The 16,128-nt window shown below is 40.4% G+C and overlaps 1 protein-coding gene across 1 annotated transcript in view; it reads right to left on the bottom strand.

Moving 5' to 3' along the window:
* Positions 1-14,917, bottom strand: part of lpcat1 (lysophosphatidylcholine acyltransferase 1) — a 36,278-nt gene extending 21,361 nt beyond the window's left edge. The window contains exons 1-4 of the mRNA XM_031287148.2: positions 14,649-14,917; positions 3,097-3,236; positions 1,819-2,033; positions 91-203 (exon numbers count right to left, since the gene is read on the bottom strand). Of these exons, the coding sequence (XP_031143008.1) occupies positions 91-203; positions 1,819-2,033; positions 3,097-3,236; positions 14,649-14,735 (555 nt within the window). The 5' untranslated portion in view covers positions 14,736-14,917. The remainder of the gene's footprint in view (positions 1-90; positions 204-1,818; positions 2,034-3,096; positions 3,237-14,648) is intronic.
* Positions 14,918-16,128: the final 1,211 nt, after the last annotated feature.

Raw genomic sequence — 16,128 nt, 5'->3', positions numbered from 1 at the left:
CACACACCTCTTGTTCATTGTTTTAAATTGCCCTTGATCTTTGTGAGCTGAAGTCAGATGCGTGTTTCTCTGTGTGCACTTTCATCTTACCTGAGGCCACTCCCCTCCAGACTGGGCTCTCCGGTTGATCTCCTCGACAGTTTTTCTTCTGGAGTCCTGATCCGACCGAAACACAAACACCGGCCTGATGTAGCTGATCAGAGCTGGCAGCACGATGGTGAAGAGAGAGATTTTAAATGTATGCCAGCACAAGAGAGAAAACACAAATGTTTGAGTAAGTTCATCTTCAGAACTTTTCAACTAGAAGGAAATAGAATATTTATTTTATATTTATTCAAGCTATTAATGCCCATCAAGGTACTGGTGTTGGAAATTAGCTTTATCTGTATGTACGTGTCGGTACATCGGACAATGCCTCTGCAACTGTCAATGTTTCTCTGAGGGGGCATGGGCGGGGGGGAAAAATAGATGGGTGAAAAATGAATAAAATAAATACTTATGCCTTTTTTCAGGTTGGGAAAAAAAAAAAAAAAAAAAAAATAGTCAATGTACAGTACTTCCGGGTCAATCCTGCAATATGGAAACAACCACAACAATGGAGCGCACTAGAGCTGGGCAATATATCAATATTATATCGATATCGTGATATGAGACTAGATATCGTCTTAGATTTTGGATATCGTAATATGACACAAGTGTGCTGAAACCATGCAGGAACTCATAGTGCACCTTTCAACTCTTTTAATATTACAGTCTGGTAACGTTTACACAGCATTTGAAATCAGCAGTGCCAGCAGTTTGCATGAAATGGAAGATGTGTTTTATGTAGGGCTGTCAAAATAATAATTCGTTAATTATCGTTAATAGTTAATTTCGATTAATTAATCTGAGAAAAAAATAACGCGTTAAAAAAAATAAAGCAGATTAATCCATTCCAGTCGTTCTAGCCACCATAGGACTGTAAAATGAAGGAGGGAGACGAGAATGTGATGCCTGGATCATTAATTGGAACATGTACTTGTAAAAATCTTCTTCCTGCCAGCCCTGGCTACCGAAATCTGGTGCCACTGATATGTCTGCACTCTTCTCTCTGATGCTCTGAAACAGACGGCAACACAAACACCGCTGCACATGACGCTAGTTAACACTATACTCGACAGCAGCTAACGTTAGCCTACCGCTAGCTAGTTAACACTATACTCAACAGCAGCTAACGTTAGCCTACCACTAGCTAGTTAACACTATACTCGACAGCAGCTAACGTTAGCCTATCGCTAGCTAGTAGCTGGATTAAAAACGGTTAAAATGCTGACAGCTAACGCTAAACGGTGTAAAGTTTGACTGTGTTTTAGCCCTCGGAAAAACAACACAGCCGGTGCGTTCAATGAAACTGGTAAACTACAGCTTCGTGGTGCATTTGAGTTATTGTAAATGTCCTTTTCCCACCTGGTGGTTGTTTTTGTCGTTCAACAGCAATTTACTAGTGAAATAAGTTATTGTTATACATTATTATTAAATCATTTAATTTTGACCATATGGCCTTAGCAATAAACAAGCCGTTCTTTAAATGTCACCAACTGTAGTTTAGTACCCTTTTTTTTCTTTTCTTTTTTTACTTTCTTAAAAAGTATCGGTTCAGGCACCGTTAATTATGTATGCGATTAATTTCGATTAATTAATTACAGAGTATGTAATTAATTAGATTAACTTTTTTAATCGATTGACAGCCCTAGTTTTATGGTATTATGGCACATAAATGTTGTTTCTTTCGGTGGATCAATGGGTCAAAGAGGTGATGGAAAAAGTGTAATTACTCACTGCCCCAGACGGGAATGCTCTTGCTCTCCAGTTTGGTGACTATGGAGCACATGGTCATGGTGACTGGGATGGCATCAAAGTAGGAGGAGTGTGGTGCCACAGTGAGGATGGGAACTTCAGAGGCTGCCGCCCGTTCCCCTTTCACCTTGATCCAATGGAAACCTCCGCAAAACCACATGGCTCGCATGATCACCCGTAGACACAGGTCAATAAACCTGATAATAAAAAATACACAGACAGTTGATGGAAAGTGTGAATTCACAGATCTATGCACTGTATGCATTTGCAAATTTGCCTACACACTCGCAAATCTCAATACGGATTTGGAGAATTTTTTTACACATTGCTCTGATTACGCACACAGTTTATTTAACACATTTGCAGATTCCTGTACACATGATCAAATCTGAGTATGCATTTAGAGATTCTTTTACACAATTACAATGCTGACAGTTGCACAACTCTATACACACATTTACAAATAGTTTTGCTCCATTAATGGCCTCATATTAATCCAGTTGCTCTAATCTGATCACTCACTTCATATAGCTCCTATGGATATAGTATAATCTAAGGCTGTGCAATTAATCAAATTTTGATGGCCATTTGGTTTCCTAACGATCACAAAAACAAGCCAATATTATTTTGCATTCTGCAAGTTAACTCTTATTTTGTCTTGTGTTCTGAAGATGAAATCAAAAAGTTTAACGGGAAAAGAATTAAGGGAAATTTCACAGTTTATGTTGTTTTCACTGTTGATTTGTTTAACTGCTTTTTTAAGTTTAATAAATGCAACATCTTTACAAAAGTCAATGAGTAAGGAAGTTAAATAATCTTGATTTTAATATTGGCCAAAATAATTGTGATTATGAATTGAGCAGCCCTAGTATATTAATGAAATTAAATTAGCAGACATAAATCCTTTTCAGTAAACACCAATAAAGAATCAGCAGATAAGATAGACTTTATTAATCCCACACTGGGCAAATTCCTGTTTTACAAGACACAGTGGTTATCAAAGGGCTTGTTTGTTTCAATCGGTTTATCATAAGGCTGTTTACAGGATGCTGTAATTTTCACACATTCCTGTGTACACACACACACACACACACACACACACACACACACACACACACACACACACACACACACACACACACACACACACACACACACACACACACACACACACACACACACACACACACACACACACACACACACACACACACACACACACACACACACACACACACACACACACACACACACACACACCTCCTCCACCACGGCTGTGGCTCAATGACAAAATCAGAACGTCCCAGGGCCGCTGTGAAGGCGAAGGGCCACGCCAGCAGCATGAGGGAGGACACCAGCAGCAGCCGAACGGGAAACACTGTAACTGACATCAGTCCTATCTGAAGACAGAGAGAGAGAGAATAGAGAGAGAGATATGAGCCGTCACATTGGTATCATTCCACTGCACTTCCACAACACTGTCATTTGACACACTGTGCATTCCTATTCAGCAGAAGAAAATGCCTGCAGCACGTCCTACAGCACGTCCTACAGCGTCAAGACAAGGAGAAGCACATTCCACCTGTGCCTTCAGGAAGGAACAACGATCACGCTCTAAACACAAACCCCTGGAGCTCACACTGTACATGTCCAATATGTAAATGTTTAAATAGCAATAATAGTTAGCTACTGGTATTGCTGAGGCAATATAGATAAGATTGTGTTTGAATCTAAACATTTCGCCGACATTATGTAAAAAAGCTCCAAAGATAAGGCAACAAAACACTAAGTGGATAAAAAAAAAACGTACATAGAACATGTCCAACTTAAAAGAAATGTAAAAAATAAAACTGTATAAAACTGTTTGCATGATCAAGAAGCTGTAAAAAGCATAACATTCTACAGGTTTAAAAAGGTCCCATGGCATGAAAATTTCACTTTATGAGGCTTTTTAACAATATGAGTTCCCCCAGCCCTGCCTATGGTCCCCCAGTGGCTAGAAATGGTGATAGGTGTAAACCGAGCCCTGGGTATCCTGCTCTGCCTTTGAGAAAATGAAAGCTCAGATGGGCCGATCTGGAATCTCCTCCTCATGAGCTCATAAGGAGGAAGGTTACCTCCCCTTTCTCTGCTTTGCCCGTCCAGAGAATTTGGCCCACCCATGAGAGAGAGACATCATGGCTTGCAAACAAGCAAAGTGGCAGTTGGTCAAGGCCACACCCCCCCTCTCTCCTCCTCAATTGCTACAGACACAGAAATGGAACATCCTAAGGAAAGCTCATTGTGGGACTGGCTCTAGTGGCTGTAATTCTGAACCAAGACTGAATTTCGGGAAAGAGACTTCAGATACAGTATTAGGGACCACTGAGGTCTATATAACAGCATCCAAAGAGCACCATGTCATGGGACCTTTAAAACTTCAAACGGCAACCATTGTGTTGACAGTGTGACGCACAGCCTCATTAAATGTACTTAGTTAGATTGCACCACTGGTGTTAAGGTTGTACAAATGTAACTTATTCTTTGTGTGAATGATGTACAGCCAAAATTCTTTTTTTCCTGTATTGTATATACATGTGTTCCCTTAGGGAAATGTTGAATTATCTGATTCAATTGTTTTTCTATTTTTTTTTAAATAAACTATCAAATAAATCTATGTTATATTCCATTATAACTTTTTTATACTGCTCAAAAGAAATGTAGGAGCTATTCCTATTTCTGACCATGGTTGCTTGTGCTTGTTAATTTGAGATGCCAGACTTGCAGACAGAGTGAAAAATGAGTAATAATGTGTAGAGGTGTTGAAATTAATCAAATAATCGATGCATCGAATCGTGGACATGGACGATGCTGCATCGATAATCGGCTGGGCCGTAATCGATTAATTCTGTTTACAATTTAATGTAGGCCTAACGACCTTTCTGTTTACATATTCTGTTATGTTTTGCACATTCAGGAAGTGCCATGTGCTCAGTGCTGTAGTTTTATGTATCCAATTTATTTAGTATTAGAGCACTGCAGAATGTTTTGCTTTTGAAGCTTGAAAAGCTATGAATTAAATATCCTGATGAATATATCCTGAAAAATGTATTTGACGCATCATGATGCATCGAGATATCGAATCGAAGACATGATAATCGTAATCGAATCGGGAGATCAGTGAAGATTCACACCTCTAATGTGGCTTATTCTTTTGTGGGGTGCAAATGTTCCACCTAAACAAGTTCCTTCCAGAGACCATTTTGCAGAGCCATCGCCTCTGCGTCCGGAGTTTAGCGCTGCCAAAGACAATTGTGATTGGATTAAAGAAATGCAAACAACCCAGAGCGTTTTTTTCCTCCTATCCAGGAATGTATGTGTGGAGGAGCCAGACCTTACTGCGAGACTAGGAGAGTAGTGGTAGAGCACCATCTCTTTTAGCTTCAATGCGACCAGCTAAATAAAGACCTGTGCTCGAGTGCTGAGGTATCATTGAGAGGTAACACTGCTTCTGATACTGGGATCAGTCTCCTCAATAGGGTGGAGAGAACGGCAGAAACACTTTCCCCGAAATGTTTAACCTCCAGGCAGTCCCAACCCATGTGAATAACTGCCAATTTACAATAGTCAGTCCTTCCAGAAAAATGCAGAGTTTTTTTGTGATTGTTGCGGGCAAAAATCCTTGATTATGCGGCACAATTTCTTAAAAAATGCGATGGAATATGCGGGATATTCATGCAATTTTATGCAATGAAATTGCGGGAACTTGCAAAAACTGCATTTTCATCATGGCTTCATCGTGGGGTTTGCAGCTTTTCGATGATGGTCACGTCGCGTAATTACGTCACTTCATAACGTTCCCATGGCAACAGGGGAAAATGGCTGCTCTTGTGTGAAGTAAACGCAACATTTTTCAACTTTCTGCTAAGATATATGTGACTTTTTTGCAATGAAAACGCGGGGATTATGAAATCATGCAAGCCCCGCATATTTTGCGCGGAAATTGGCAATTTATGCGGCGAAATTGCGGCATATTTGAAAAAATGCGGCCCCCGCATAAATATGCAGACTTTGGCTGATTATGCATTGAATTATGCGATCGCATAATCGCGTTTTTCTGGAGGGACTGAATAGTTTATGTTGATTTATGAGGCTTTTAATTTGCTGTCTTTAAATATCACAAGGAAGTTTATCTGGTTCATAGTCACTTTTACATGAACCCATGAATTCCATTTTATTGTCATTTCAACAAATTTCCTTTGTATATAGTGAGACTAAACAACGTTTCACCATGGATCAAGTGGTGTCACACATTTAAAATATATGAAAATGACATTATATACAAACGACATTCGAGAAAGGCTACATTTAGTGCACACACACATTATAGACTTTACATAAAGTGCAATCACTACTTAAAGTAGAGCATTTAAGACAGACAAGGGACAGGACAGACAACAGACAACAATAAGACAGGGCATAAGTAGACTTGTAACAGAGCACTGATTGAGGTAGGATATATAGAGTTTTAGCAGCATAAAAAAAAAAGGTGCAGGAGTGCATTTCAGTTCCGTGTGAAACATTTGAATCATGTTTTGTTGTTCAACAGTCTGACTGCTTGAGGGAAGAAGCTCTTCCCCATTCTGGAGGTGCGGGCAGTTATACTGCGGTACCTTCTACCTGATGGTAGTCTCTACAGAAACAGGTAAACAAGCTTCACAGTCCACAGCCATGCTAGTAGCTCTGTGAGGCTTCTCTAAAGGCGCTGACACACCAAGCCGTTAATCGGCCGTCGGACAGTCTGGCGAGGTCAGTGACTCGAATCTGTTGGGTGTGTTCCGTGCCGTCGTCCATCCGAGGGGCCGTCGGCCTTCATTTTGACATGTATAATCGGCGGGGCGGGCACTGCCGGCAGTCGGACTCAAATGACCCATCTGATTGGTAGCGTGCTAACCCGGAAACGAGGAGCGGAATGAGCGTGACTAGAGTCTCTCAAAATCTGACGAAAATCTTTTAAACTGACCTTTGTCGATCTGAAGATTCAGCAACTGCATGGCCTATTGCTCACTTAAAATGTTTTCAGAAACACGTTTCGGTGAACTATTTTAGTACAATATGAGATCGTATTCTGAACAAGCCGCCATGACGGTCTGTCTTTGAATTTCCGGAGAAACCAGACCCACGTGACGCATTCGTCCAATCAGCTGCCGGTTTTCATTTTTGGGCGACAATACAGATTAGCATTGCCTGCTGTCATGGAGACGTATTACATCTCATCGCTTTTGTGTGTTCTGAGCCATTTTTTTGACCAACTCGGGGCGACTGATCAGTCCAACTGCCTTTTCTGCCGAGGGTCGGCCGTCTGGTCAGTGTGTCTGCAGCTTAGGCACAGCTAAATTAGCCTGGTCCTACCAGACTCTCGTATATTTCATTTGTACAGAGAGTCTGGCCACTCTCCACTGACAAGTGTTAACTTCCTTGAAGGCGGGTACTCTGTTCAAGTTTAAAACTATTGGGTCTGCCCAGAGCCACTCTGGATCTGCCATAACCAATCGCTAACGTTTGGTCGTGACGTCGGCTTGGCATCGCTAGCATTAGCCTTAGCCAACTCCTTCACCACTAACGGAGCTAACGAGCTGGGAAATCAAACTTTTCCCGAACCCCGTGGGGAGGAGGGCTACAACATCATGGCCACCAACACAACTCAGCAAAGATCTGTTCTTGCTCGGGCTTTAACTTCTGGATATTTGGCAGCATTGCCACAACGGACCGAATGGCTTCACTCGCATCTCTCTCCGCCGCCATTACGGAACTACAACTCAAACTAGCGCACGACCTCAACGTCATCGTTCTCAGCCACTCCCTCTGTTCGCTGATTGGACCGGTAAAGATTGGCCGGAGAAAAGCGTGAATATACCGCAAACCCAGACAACGTACTGAAGGAAAATGAAAATTGAGCGGAAGTACGTAGGAGGGCGGAGGCAGGCTACAGCTAAATGTTATCAGCATGCTAACACGCCCACAATTTATCTGGGAACCATGAACGTCTGTGCTAAATGTTGCACCACTGCCGTGACTGACTGACTAACAGACAGATGGATATTGCTGTCCCTAAAGTTCACTGAATGGCTAAACATCTTTCCATTTTAAGGCAGGATTTTTACTTGGAATAATTTACCATTACACACAAAATCCATAACATCTTTTGGTTTATTTTTGAAATCTTGCTTGTTATGTCCCCTTTAATAATTATGAATCAATGTGATGACAATGATTTTATTACTGTTTTTGTTAGCCATTTCTCATTCTTTCTGTGTATGTTTTTTTTGTGAGCAACTAAATAGTTGACTTGTCAGGTCCCTCTTGATAAGGACGATGCCTCTCAAGAAGTTATCCTGTAAGCAAAACAACTGTTCAGAAATGTAGGGGTTTGCTGACCGTTTGGTATTATCAGACAAGGGCTTTTGCATAACACCAGTGAGATTTTACTGTACAAATAGTAAGGTAGGAAAAAAGATAACCCAACTTTGCAAACAGTGCATGAGGCTAAGTTCAATGTAAGGTCATACAGTTTAAAAAGGGATAGTTTGGATTTTTTGAAGTGGGGTTGTATGAGCTACTTCTCCATAGTCGGTGCATTACCTACAGTAAATGGCGGTCAGCACGCCCCCAGTTTGGAGAAGCAGGCAAAAGTACTGACACAGAATCTAAGCAATGTACTGCTGTGGATGGGGGCAGAAGCTAAAAATATTTCAGCTACCTAAAAAAAACAAAAACAAATATATATATCAGTTTAAAATATATTCAGAATATTTTGTCAGCCCTTTCCGACGGGGAACTGAATCTGTTATCTGTGATCTCTTCAAAGCCACCAGACTCTTTTGACAAAATCAGTAATTTTACCTCGCAGAACACGAGGATTGCGGGCTACCGCTGCCAAGATAGGTTAGTTTGTGTAATTGTGTTATATGTCGGTACTGCTGACCGCCATCTACTGTAGCTAATACACTGACTATGGAAAAGTACCTCATACAACCCCACTACACAAAATCCGAACTATCCCATAAAGTCTTGTCACGGAAATACAGTTCATTGAAGCCGGAGCTTCACAGTACAGATGACTGGTCAGCTGTCTGACCCGTCATTTCTCTGACTGTATAATGACAGAGATGTGTGTGTGTGTGTGTGTGTGTGTGTGTGTGTGTGTGTGTGTGTGTGTGTGTGTGTTCACAGGGTCACAAAGTCACGGCCTACAGTGTTAATTCCGACTGTGTGACATTTTAAGCCTCTTCCTCCCCTTTGTCTGACCTCGGTTTGATCTCATCCCACTTTATCATTCCCCTCTCCTCAATCTCCTGGCCTGCCTTACAGTAATCACCAATCCCGGGGGAATTCCTCTCCTCAACTATCCATCCATCCATCCATCAAGCATTCCATCCATCAATCTTCCACTCCCAATGTCTATTTGCTCAGCTGCACCTTCATTTATCATGCTCTTCTCCCTGTAACGGTTTTTCTCCTACTTTGCATTGAGGTGCTTTTTGGGACCACTCTGGGGAAATCATATCTAACTCCCCTCCCACCCTGCCCCATCTTTCCTTTCTTTCCTATGTGTTTCTCTCTGCGGAGGAGACCAGGTGCACACTGCAGGGCTGTATTAATAAATAAAGAGTATGGGGGAGATTTATGATGCTTTAACGCCTCTCATTGCGTTCCCACCCCCATGCCTGACGCACAGTGCGCTCATCATAAGAGCTTAACGAATCCATCTGGGAGGATCCGCTGACATTTTCTCAGGAGGTGGCATGAAAATGAGCTGGGGCGGGGTAGAGGGGAGCAAATGCTAGTGTTTTATGAGAGAACCAGCCCATCCTCGGCTGATGATTTAAAATAGGCTGTAAAAATTTGCTTCTGCAGTGCTGGGCTCCCGTACCACACATCCTGACTCTAATATGAAGGCATCGTTAAAAGTTTTATTGTCGGAGTGCAATCGTTTGGTACTGTACTTATGTTATTAGCTCACAAAAGCCTCATCTTATGTGCAAGTTTCAACATAATAACACAGTGTGCGAGTACTACTCAGTCTGTAAAAACAGATTTATATTGTCTTCTGTGGCTCGGAAGAGAGCTTTCTTAAATCTGAGAAATTATATGAAAATGGGGATGATGTCATCACGGTTATCTCAAATTGGTTGGCTGACATTTTAGAATTTTTAACAAAAAGGCTGCGTTACAAACCTTGGGTGTGGAATTTCAAAGATGTGGGTATTTACAAGGTATGGAGGGTCTAACATAAGGCGATATCGAGTTGCACTATGGGAATTGTAGGATCCAATTTAGTATAGGAATAGAAATAGGAAATGAAAATACAAAGAATATAGTTAAAAAAGATGCGTCAAATAAGCAAGAATACTTCTACCCAGTCAATAAACATGTCTGCAGAATTTTTGTAAAGTAGTTGAATATTAAGACCAAAGGTGTTCAGTATTAAGTAAGACATTATAAAATACAACCGTGTGAATGAATACAGACAAACCACAATTAAACTATGACATTTTTAAAAGGAATTGATTCATTTTTAAGACAGACTATTATTATAAATAACCATTATTTCATTCTACCTCTTCTTAGTTTTTATATCCAGCAGTTTTTATTTCAAAATGTCCATCTTCCAAAGTCTGTTTTTATTTCTACTTTTGCCTGTCTGACTGAGTTTTAATTTATATTTTAAATAAAGCAGCTGTTGACCAACAAAACAGAGATATAAAATGAAACCAGTTAATTAAAGCGTTCCTGTGTTGTTCTTCTGCCCACCTGCTATACAGAAAGTCTTTGTTTGGAATAAAGAGAAGCTAAAGCTCATAGTTTGGCATGAGCAGTAACAGCTACTGAGACCGAACACACCTAAAACACAACAGAAATATCTAAGGATAAGATATTATAGTACAGAACACACCGACGTACTGTGATTTCCGGGAAGTGCCGATTAGAAAACACTACAATAATAATCTCTTAACCGCAAAGGCAACAAATTGTGTCTTTGTACAAAGAGGCAAGCATATATAAATATGATGGGAAATTAATTCATTGCTGTTTTTGTTTTTTTTTCAAAATATGACCTTTATTTTCTAACTTGCACTCGGTATCTCCCGAGATACAATGCCCATTTAGGGTTTTCCATTTTACATTGTATCCATTTTGTATAGTTCATATGCCAAATTTAAAAACAGTATGTTGCAGTACTTTTCTATATATTGTTACAAATCAACAATTCTGATTAGTATCATTACTTTCAGATCTGGACTGCCACTGACTGACTGCACTCTTGCATACTTTTCCATAGCCACGCCACATAACACCCAACTCCCCTGTGCAATGTGGCCCAGCACACTTTTAAGTGCTCTGTACCCTGCAGTGAAGGCGAATTGCCCTGGGTTGATTGTTTAATGAGCCGAGGAAAGTGTGCTCCGATTTCCACCTGGGCACCCAGGAAGCACTCACTCTACTGTTTGTCATGTTGTTGGTGTACAGATAGAGATGTTAATAAATAAAACTGAAGCTATAGCTAGCTAGCAAACAATATCATATTTTGTTAAGTAAGAGCTACAGACTAACTAACTGACTTTTTAGCAATCTAGCAAAAAATGACATGTTTTATTAAGGAATATCTTTGAAGCTTTAAAGCTGTAATCTTGAAGATGTTCATTTAAATAGATGTATTATAAAACACTATCACTAAAGGAGGTAACACACAATGGTGATTGAGCCTATGGCTCACTAATAAAAAAAGTATTGCAATGAATACTATGAATACAGTCTACTTGTATGTTGTACATTGTTTTTCAAGTTTGAGTGGGTATTCTGGAATTCTCTCTCTCTCTCTCTCTCTCTCTCTCTCTCTCTCTCTCTCTCTCTCTCTCTCTCTCTCTCTCTCTCTCTCTCTCCCTCTCTCTCCCTCTCTCTCCCTCTCCCTCTCTCTCTCTCTCCCTCTCTCTCTCTCTCCCTCTCCCTCTCTCCCTCTCTCTCTCCCTCTCCCTCTCTCCCTCTCCCTCTCTCTCTCCCTCCCTCTCTCTCTCCCCCCCCCCCTCCAGGCTGATTTATGGTCCCACGCAGAGCTTTTCCCGTAATAGGTGCACCAGTAGATTCACACTTCGCAGCGCTATCAAAAGTCACAGGTGACTCACTATTATCTTTTGTTTGACTGTTGACATACTGAGACGCACAGAGGTTCTGATGAGGGTGGGTTTGGGGGAGGGTGGCCAGTTGGGTTCCTTTTTTTTTTTTTTTTTTGGAAATGCATAAGTAAAACAATTGTTTTTCATGTAAGACTGTAACTTGATTGTTCTGTATGAATAAAAAGAGATTAAAAAAAAAAAAAAAAGTCACAGGTATTTTGTCTGAAAGCTGAAAGAGTTCGCAGTCATGTTGGTATGATGTTCACTGTTCGGCAATGTGTGTGCCTCAGCTAAAATGTCACTTGCTGACATGGTTGGTCTACAGTACTGCTGATCGTGTTTGCTGGAAGGTAGAAAAAAACATATTCAGGAAGACCAAGTGCCAGAGGGGAGTATGTGCTCATGCATCGAGAAGCATGTGTTGTCTCAAAATGACCCACAGATTAAAAAGGAGCCACTTACTTAGAAATACACACGTTATGTAGATCTAAAGCCTATGGCGTCGACGTATAGGAAGTCAAGTTTTTGTTCAGGCAGAGCTTGTGTTTGTTTACATGAGACTGTGTGTGTGTGTGTGCACATGACTAAGTCAGAGGTGTGAACCAGGCACAGAGACACACATGGTCCAGCTTACATTCACTGGACTGCTGCTGTCATCTGGCACAGACAAACAACTGTTTACAGTCTACTGCAAGCTCCAATAGAAAAACTGACATGTGCTAATTAAGGCTTTCTACCAGCAAGAAAAACACTGCAAAAAAGTGTAGCTAGAGCATTCATACAGCAAGCTAAACTGAAGCGGATAGAAGGTCTTCACAAAGTCAAGCATCCAAAACCAAATAGGCAACCAACCAATAGGGGTTTACCACTTTTCTCAGAATGTAATGGTTGGGAACCAGCAGTGCCCACATAAAGGCCTATTTCCTGTGCCGTTTGCCTTGTGTGTTTTGCTCTGGATGAAAGCAGGCAAATCTGGGCCCTGGAGCTATGGGGAAACAGATAAACCTGATGGGGCAGAGCAGACGGAGTGTACTTCCTCCTCTTGTCAGCTTTTGTGACTGCAAAACAATACAGAAAACAACATTTTTTACACTTTTTTCATAGCAACTTGTTTCACAGGATTTCTTTGGGAAGAATAACAAGAGGGCAATTTGAAATGCTTTAGCAGTAATCTCACCTTCATAACAAACCCTCACTAAAAAAAAAAAATGTTTTAATTTTAAATTTTCATAAAACTAGATGAAATTTGTTTAGTTGGACTACATTCCGTCAGCAGATCCTACCAATTACTAAGAATAAGAACCCTATTGATCCATTGGTTGGTTAATAAGGAGGCATGTCAGCCAGTCTGCCCTCTTCCAGCAGTGAGAAACCATCAATTTCAACGGTTGATTTACAATGTAGCCACAGCTGTCCATCTGTAGCAAAACATCCAGTATCTCACATTCCACTTCCACATTCATGGAGCATTCTTCTGAATGTGCTACCACTGTATTTATTTATCAGTCTTAGGATGAAACAGCCCTACTTTGACAGATCCTAACCTTGACTTTAACCTAACCCAAACCATTAGTCACTCTTGCTATTCTATCCTGGAAAATGATCCACTGTAAGGAGGACTATCAGAGTACACATGAAACTTAAATGTCAGCTTGTTTAACCCTGTGCTAACACCCCATTGTAAACACTGTGTGTGTGTGTGTGTGTGTGTGTGTGTGTGTGTGTGTGTGTGTGTGTGTGTGTGTGTGTGTGTGTGTGTGTGTGTGTGCGCTTCCCATTCGAAAAGTGTGTGGTTAAAAATCTAATGCAAATCTCTCAAGCAAATTCGGTCAATCAAGACTCAACTCTGGCTTGGCTGATATATCCAGGAAAATGTGGTGTAGTGGCTGGCACCATAATGACACCAAAAGTCTCAGATAACATCTACATATATACTATAAAAACCGAGCACATGAGGCAGCATAACAGTTACGTGATTGATGACCAAAAATGTATGTGTAAAAAAACGTAACTATTCGTGTCCTTCCTAAATCTGAGATACATGTAAGGCTGCACAGGTGGTGCTCTTATCTCTGTTGATACTACCAACCCTACTAAGGGCACACTGGCAAGATTTACCATGGACCCATATGGTTGTTTTCAGGACAATACAAACCCATACTAAGCCAAGAATACTAAGTTAAATCCTAAATTAACAGATGACATGCATTATATTGAGCTATGACGTGATGTAGCTAAAAAAAAATGCAACGATTATTTCAGAAGCGTTTGTTGACATCCTTCAAGGACCACTTAAATATGAGCATTGTTCTCCACTATGACTACAACCAGGAAAACATTGTGGAACTGCATTTCCAAGATAGTCACACAATTGTTTCACTGCTCCTGAGTTTGATGAACTTCTTCTTTCCAATATTTTATTTGTAATACAAAGTTTACACGTTATATGATATCACCAACTTTAAACTGGCCCACAAAACAGGACATGATAAAAGTGTCTGTCAGCCCTAACCAGGTGGGTAGAGTTTTGGTATAGTAAATACACTCAATACTGTCCACGGCATAGCCTAAACAAGGCACTTGACAGTAGCTTCAGATGAAGGAATGATATGAACATTAGAATAATTAATTGATCATTCGTCAGCTAAATTGTCTTACCTTTATTTTCTCTGTCATGGTGAATTTCAGCTTGTGGACGAAGGGGTTTCTACCCAGTCTGGAGGGGCGACTGTTTGATGACTTCATTGCTGACGACAGGAACTTACACACCAAAATAAAAAATAAAAGTCGAGTCCAAAATGTCCCGTAACGTTAGCTGACTTAATTCTTCGTTTTTATGATGTAGGCGAGTATCTTCTTCTGCTTTCAGCCTCCCCTCCTCTGACTAGAGGAGAAATTGATGCTAGTAGGCGGGGAGGGAGGGATGACGGAGTACTTAAGCGTTAGTAGTCAGATTAAACGACGTGACTTCCGGTTATAAGGCGTGACTTCCGGTTGTGAGATTCAAAATAAAGTGTCTGTGCCGGTTCTCAAGCTTTTTTCAATAATGTTCCCCCTTTGAAGAGTTTTTTTTTAAGCCATGTACCCCCTAACCAGCGAGGGAAAAAAGTCTATATAAAGAGGAACAATACAGCGATGTCAGCGATAGATTTACTAAACAACAGCCTTGGACCTGGAAAACATTTGAATGCTGATGAAAAAAGGCGACAAAAACTTTTTTAAAACCCGACAAAACCTTGGAATAAGACGGTAGAAAGAAGGAAGTAAGGCAAGAACAATAGGTCGAAAATAGGAATAAAAATATATATAAAAAAAAAAAAACACAGTAGAATGAAGGAAGGCAACACTAGGGCGACAAAAGTGACAAAAAAAATCAAATAAGCGACAAATTTAAAAAAAAAAAGTGACAAAAACTTTGAAAAATGAGACAAAAACTTCGAAGAAAAAAAGACTGCAGAAAAAAGTAAGGAAGAAAGGCAAGAATAGTTCAAAACAAGTGACAAAACCTTCAAAAACGGTGACAAACTTCAAAAACAAAAACTTTGAAGTAAGCGACAAACTTGGAGAAAAAAAAGAACTACAGCCTTGTAACTGAAAAACATTTTGCAAAAAAAATGTTCTCTGAATACATCCATGCTGCAGTCCTCCAAAGTAGCCCTAGGGTACACGTACCACCATTTGAGAAACACTGTCTTAATACATCCATGGTGCCAGGCTGTGCAGGCATTGAGACAATGCAGCGTATTTTTAAAGCATATTTTTAATATTACAATGACAAAAAAACTGCTCTATCGTAGCACGTCAAAACGGTGGGATAACAGGCAAAAGCAATTATTTAAAAAGGTTGATGCAAGTTTGAGAGAGTACCTTACTACTACTACTACCCTAAATTTTTTTCATCTTTAAAATTAAAAAAATAACATTTGTAATAACAATTCTCCAAAATTTGGAATTGGATTTAGATTTTAAGCTTACATTGGCAAATACTGTAAGCAGCATCGTGTTTAAGCTTTTATTTTGAAAGCAACGACCAAATCTGGAAACTTGGTGGCACATGCACGCATCCAGAGCTATGGCTCTGCACCACTGTCTATGCTCTGCACGCACTCACGCTCACGCCCGTGTCACATGTTCCCTC

Source organism: Sander lucioperca, chromosome 16 (genome assembly GCF_008315115.2).
Source record: "Sander lucioperca isolate FBNREF2018 chromosome 16, SLUC_FBN_1.2, whole genome shotgun sequence".
Classification (NCBI taxonomy): domain Eukaryota; kingdom Metazoa; phylum Chordata; class Actinopteri; order Perciformes; family Percidae; genus Sander; species Sander lucioperca.
This window is presented reverse-complemented; position numbering and strand designations above follow the sequence as displayed.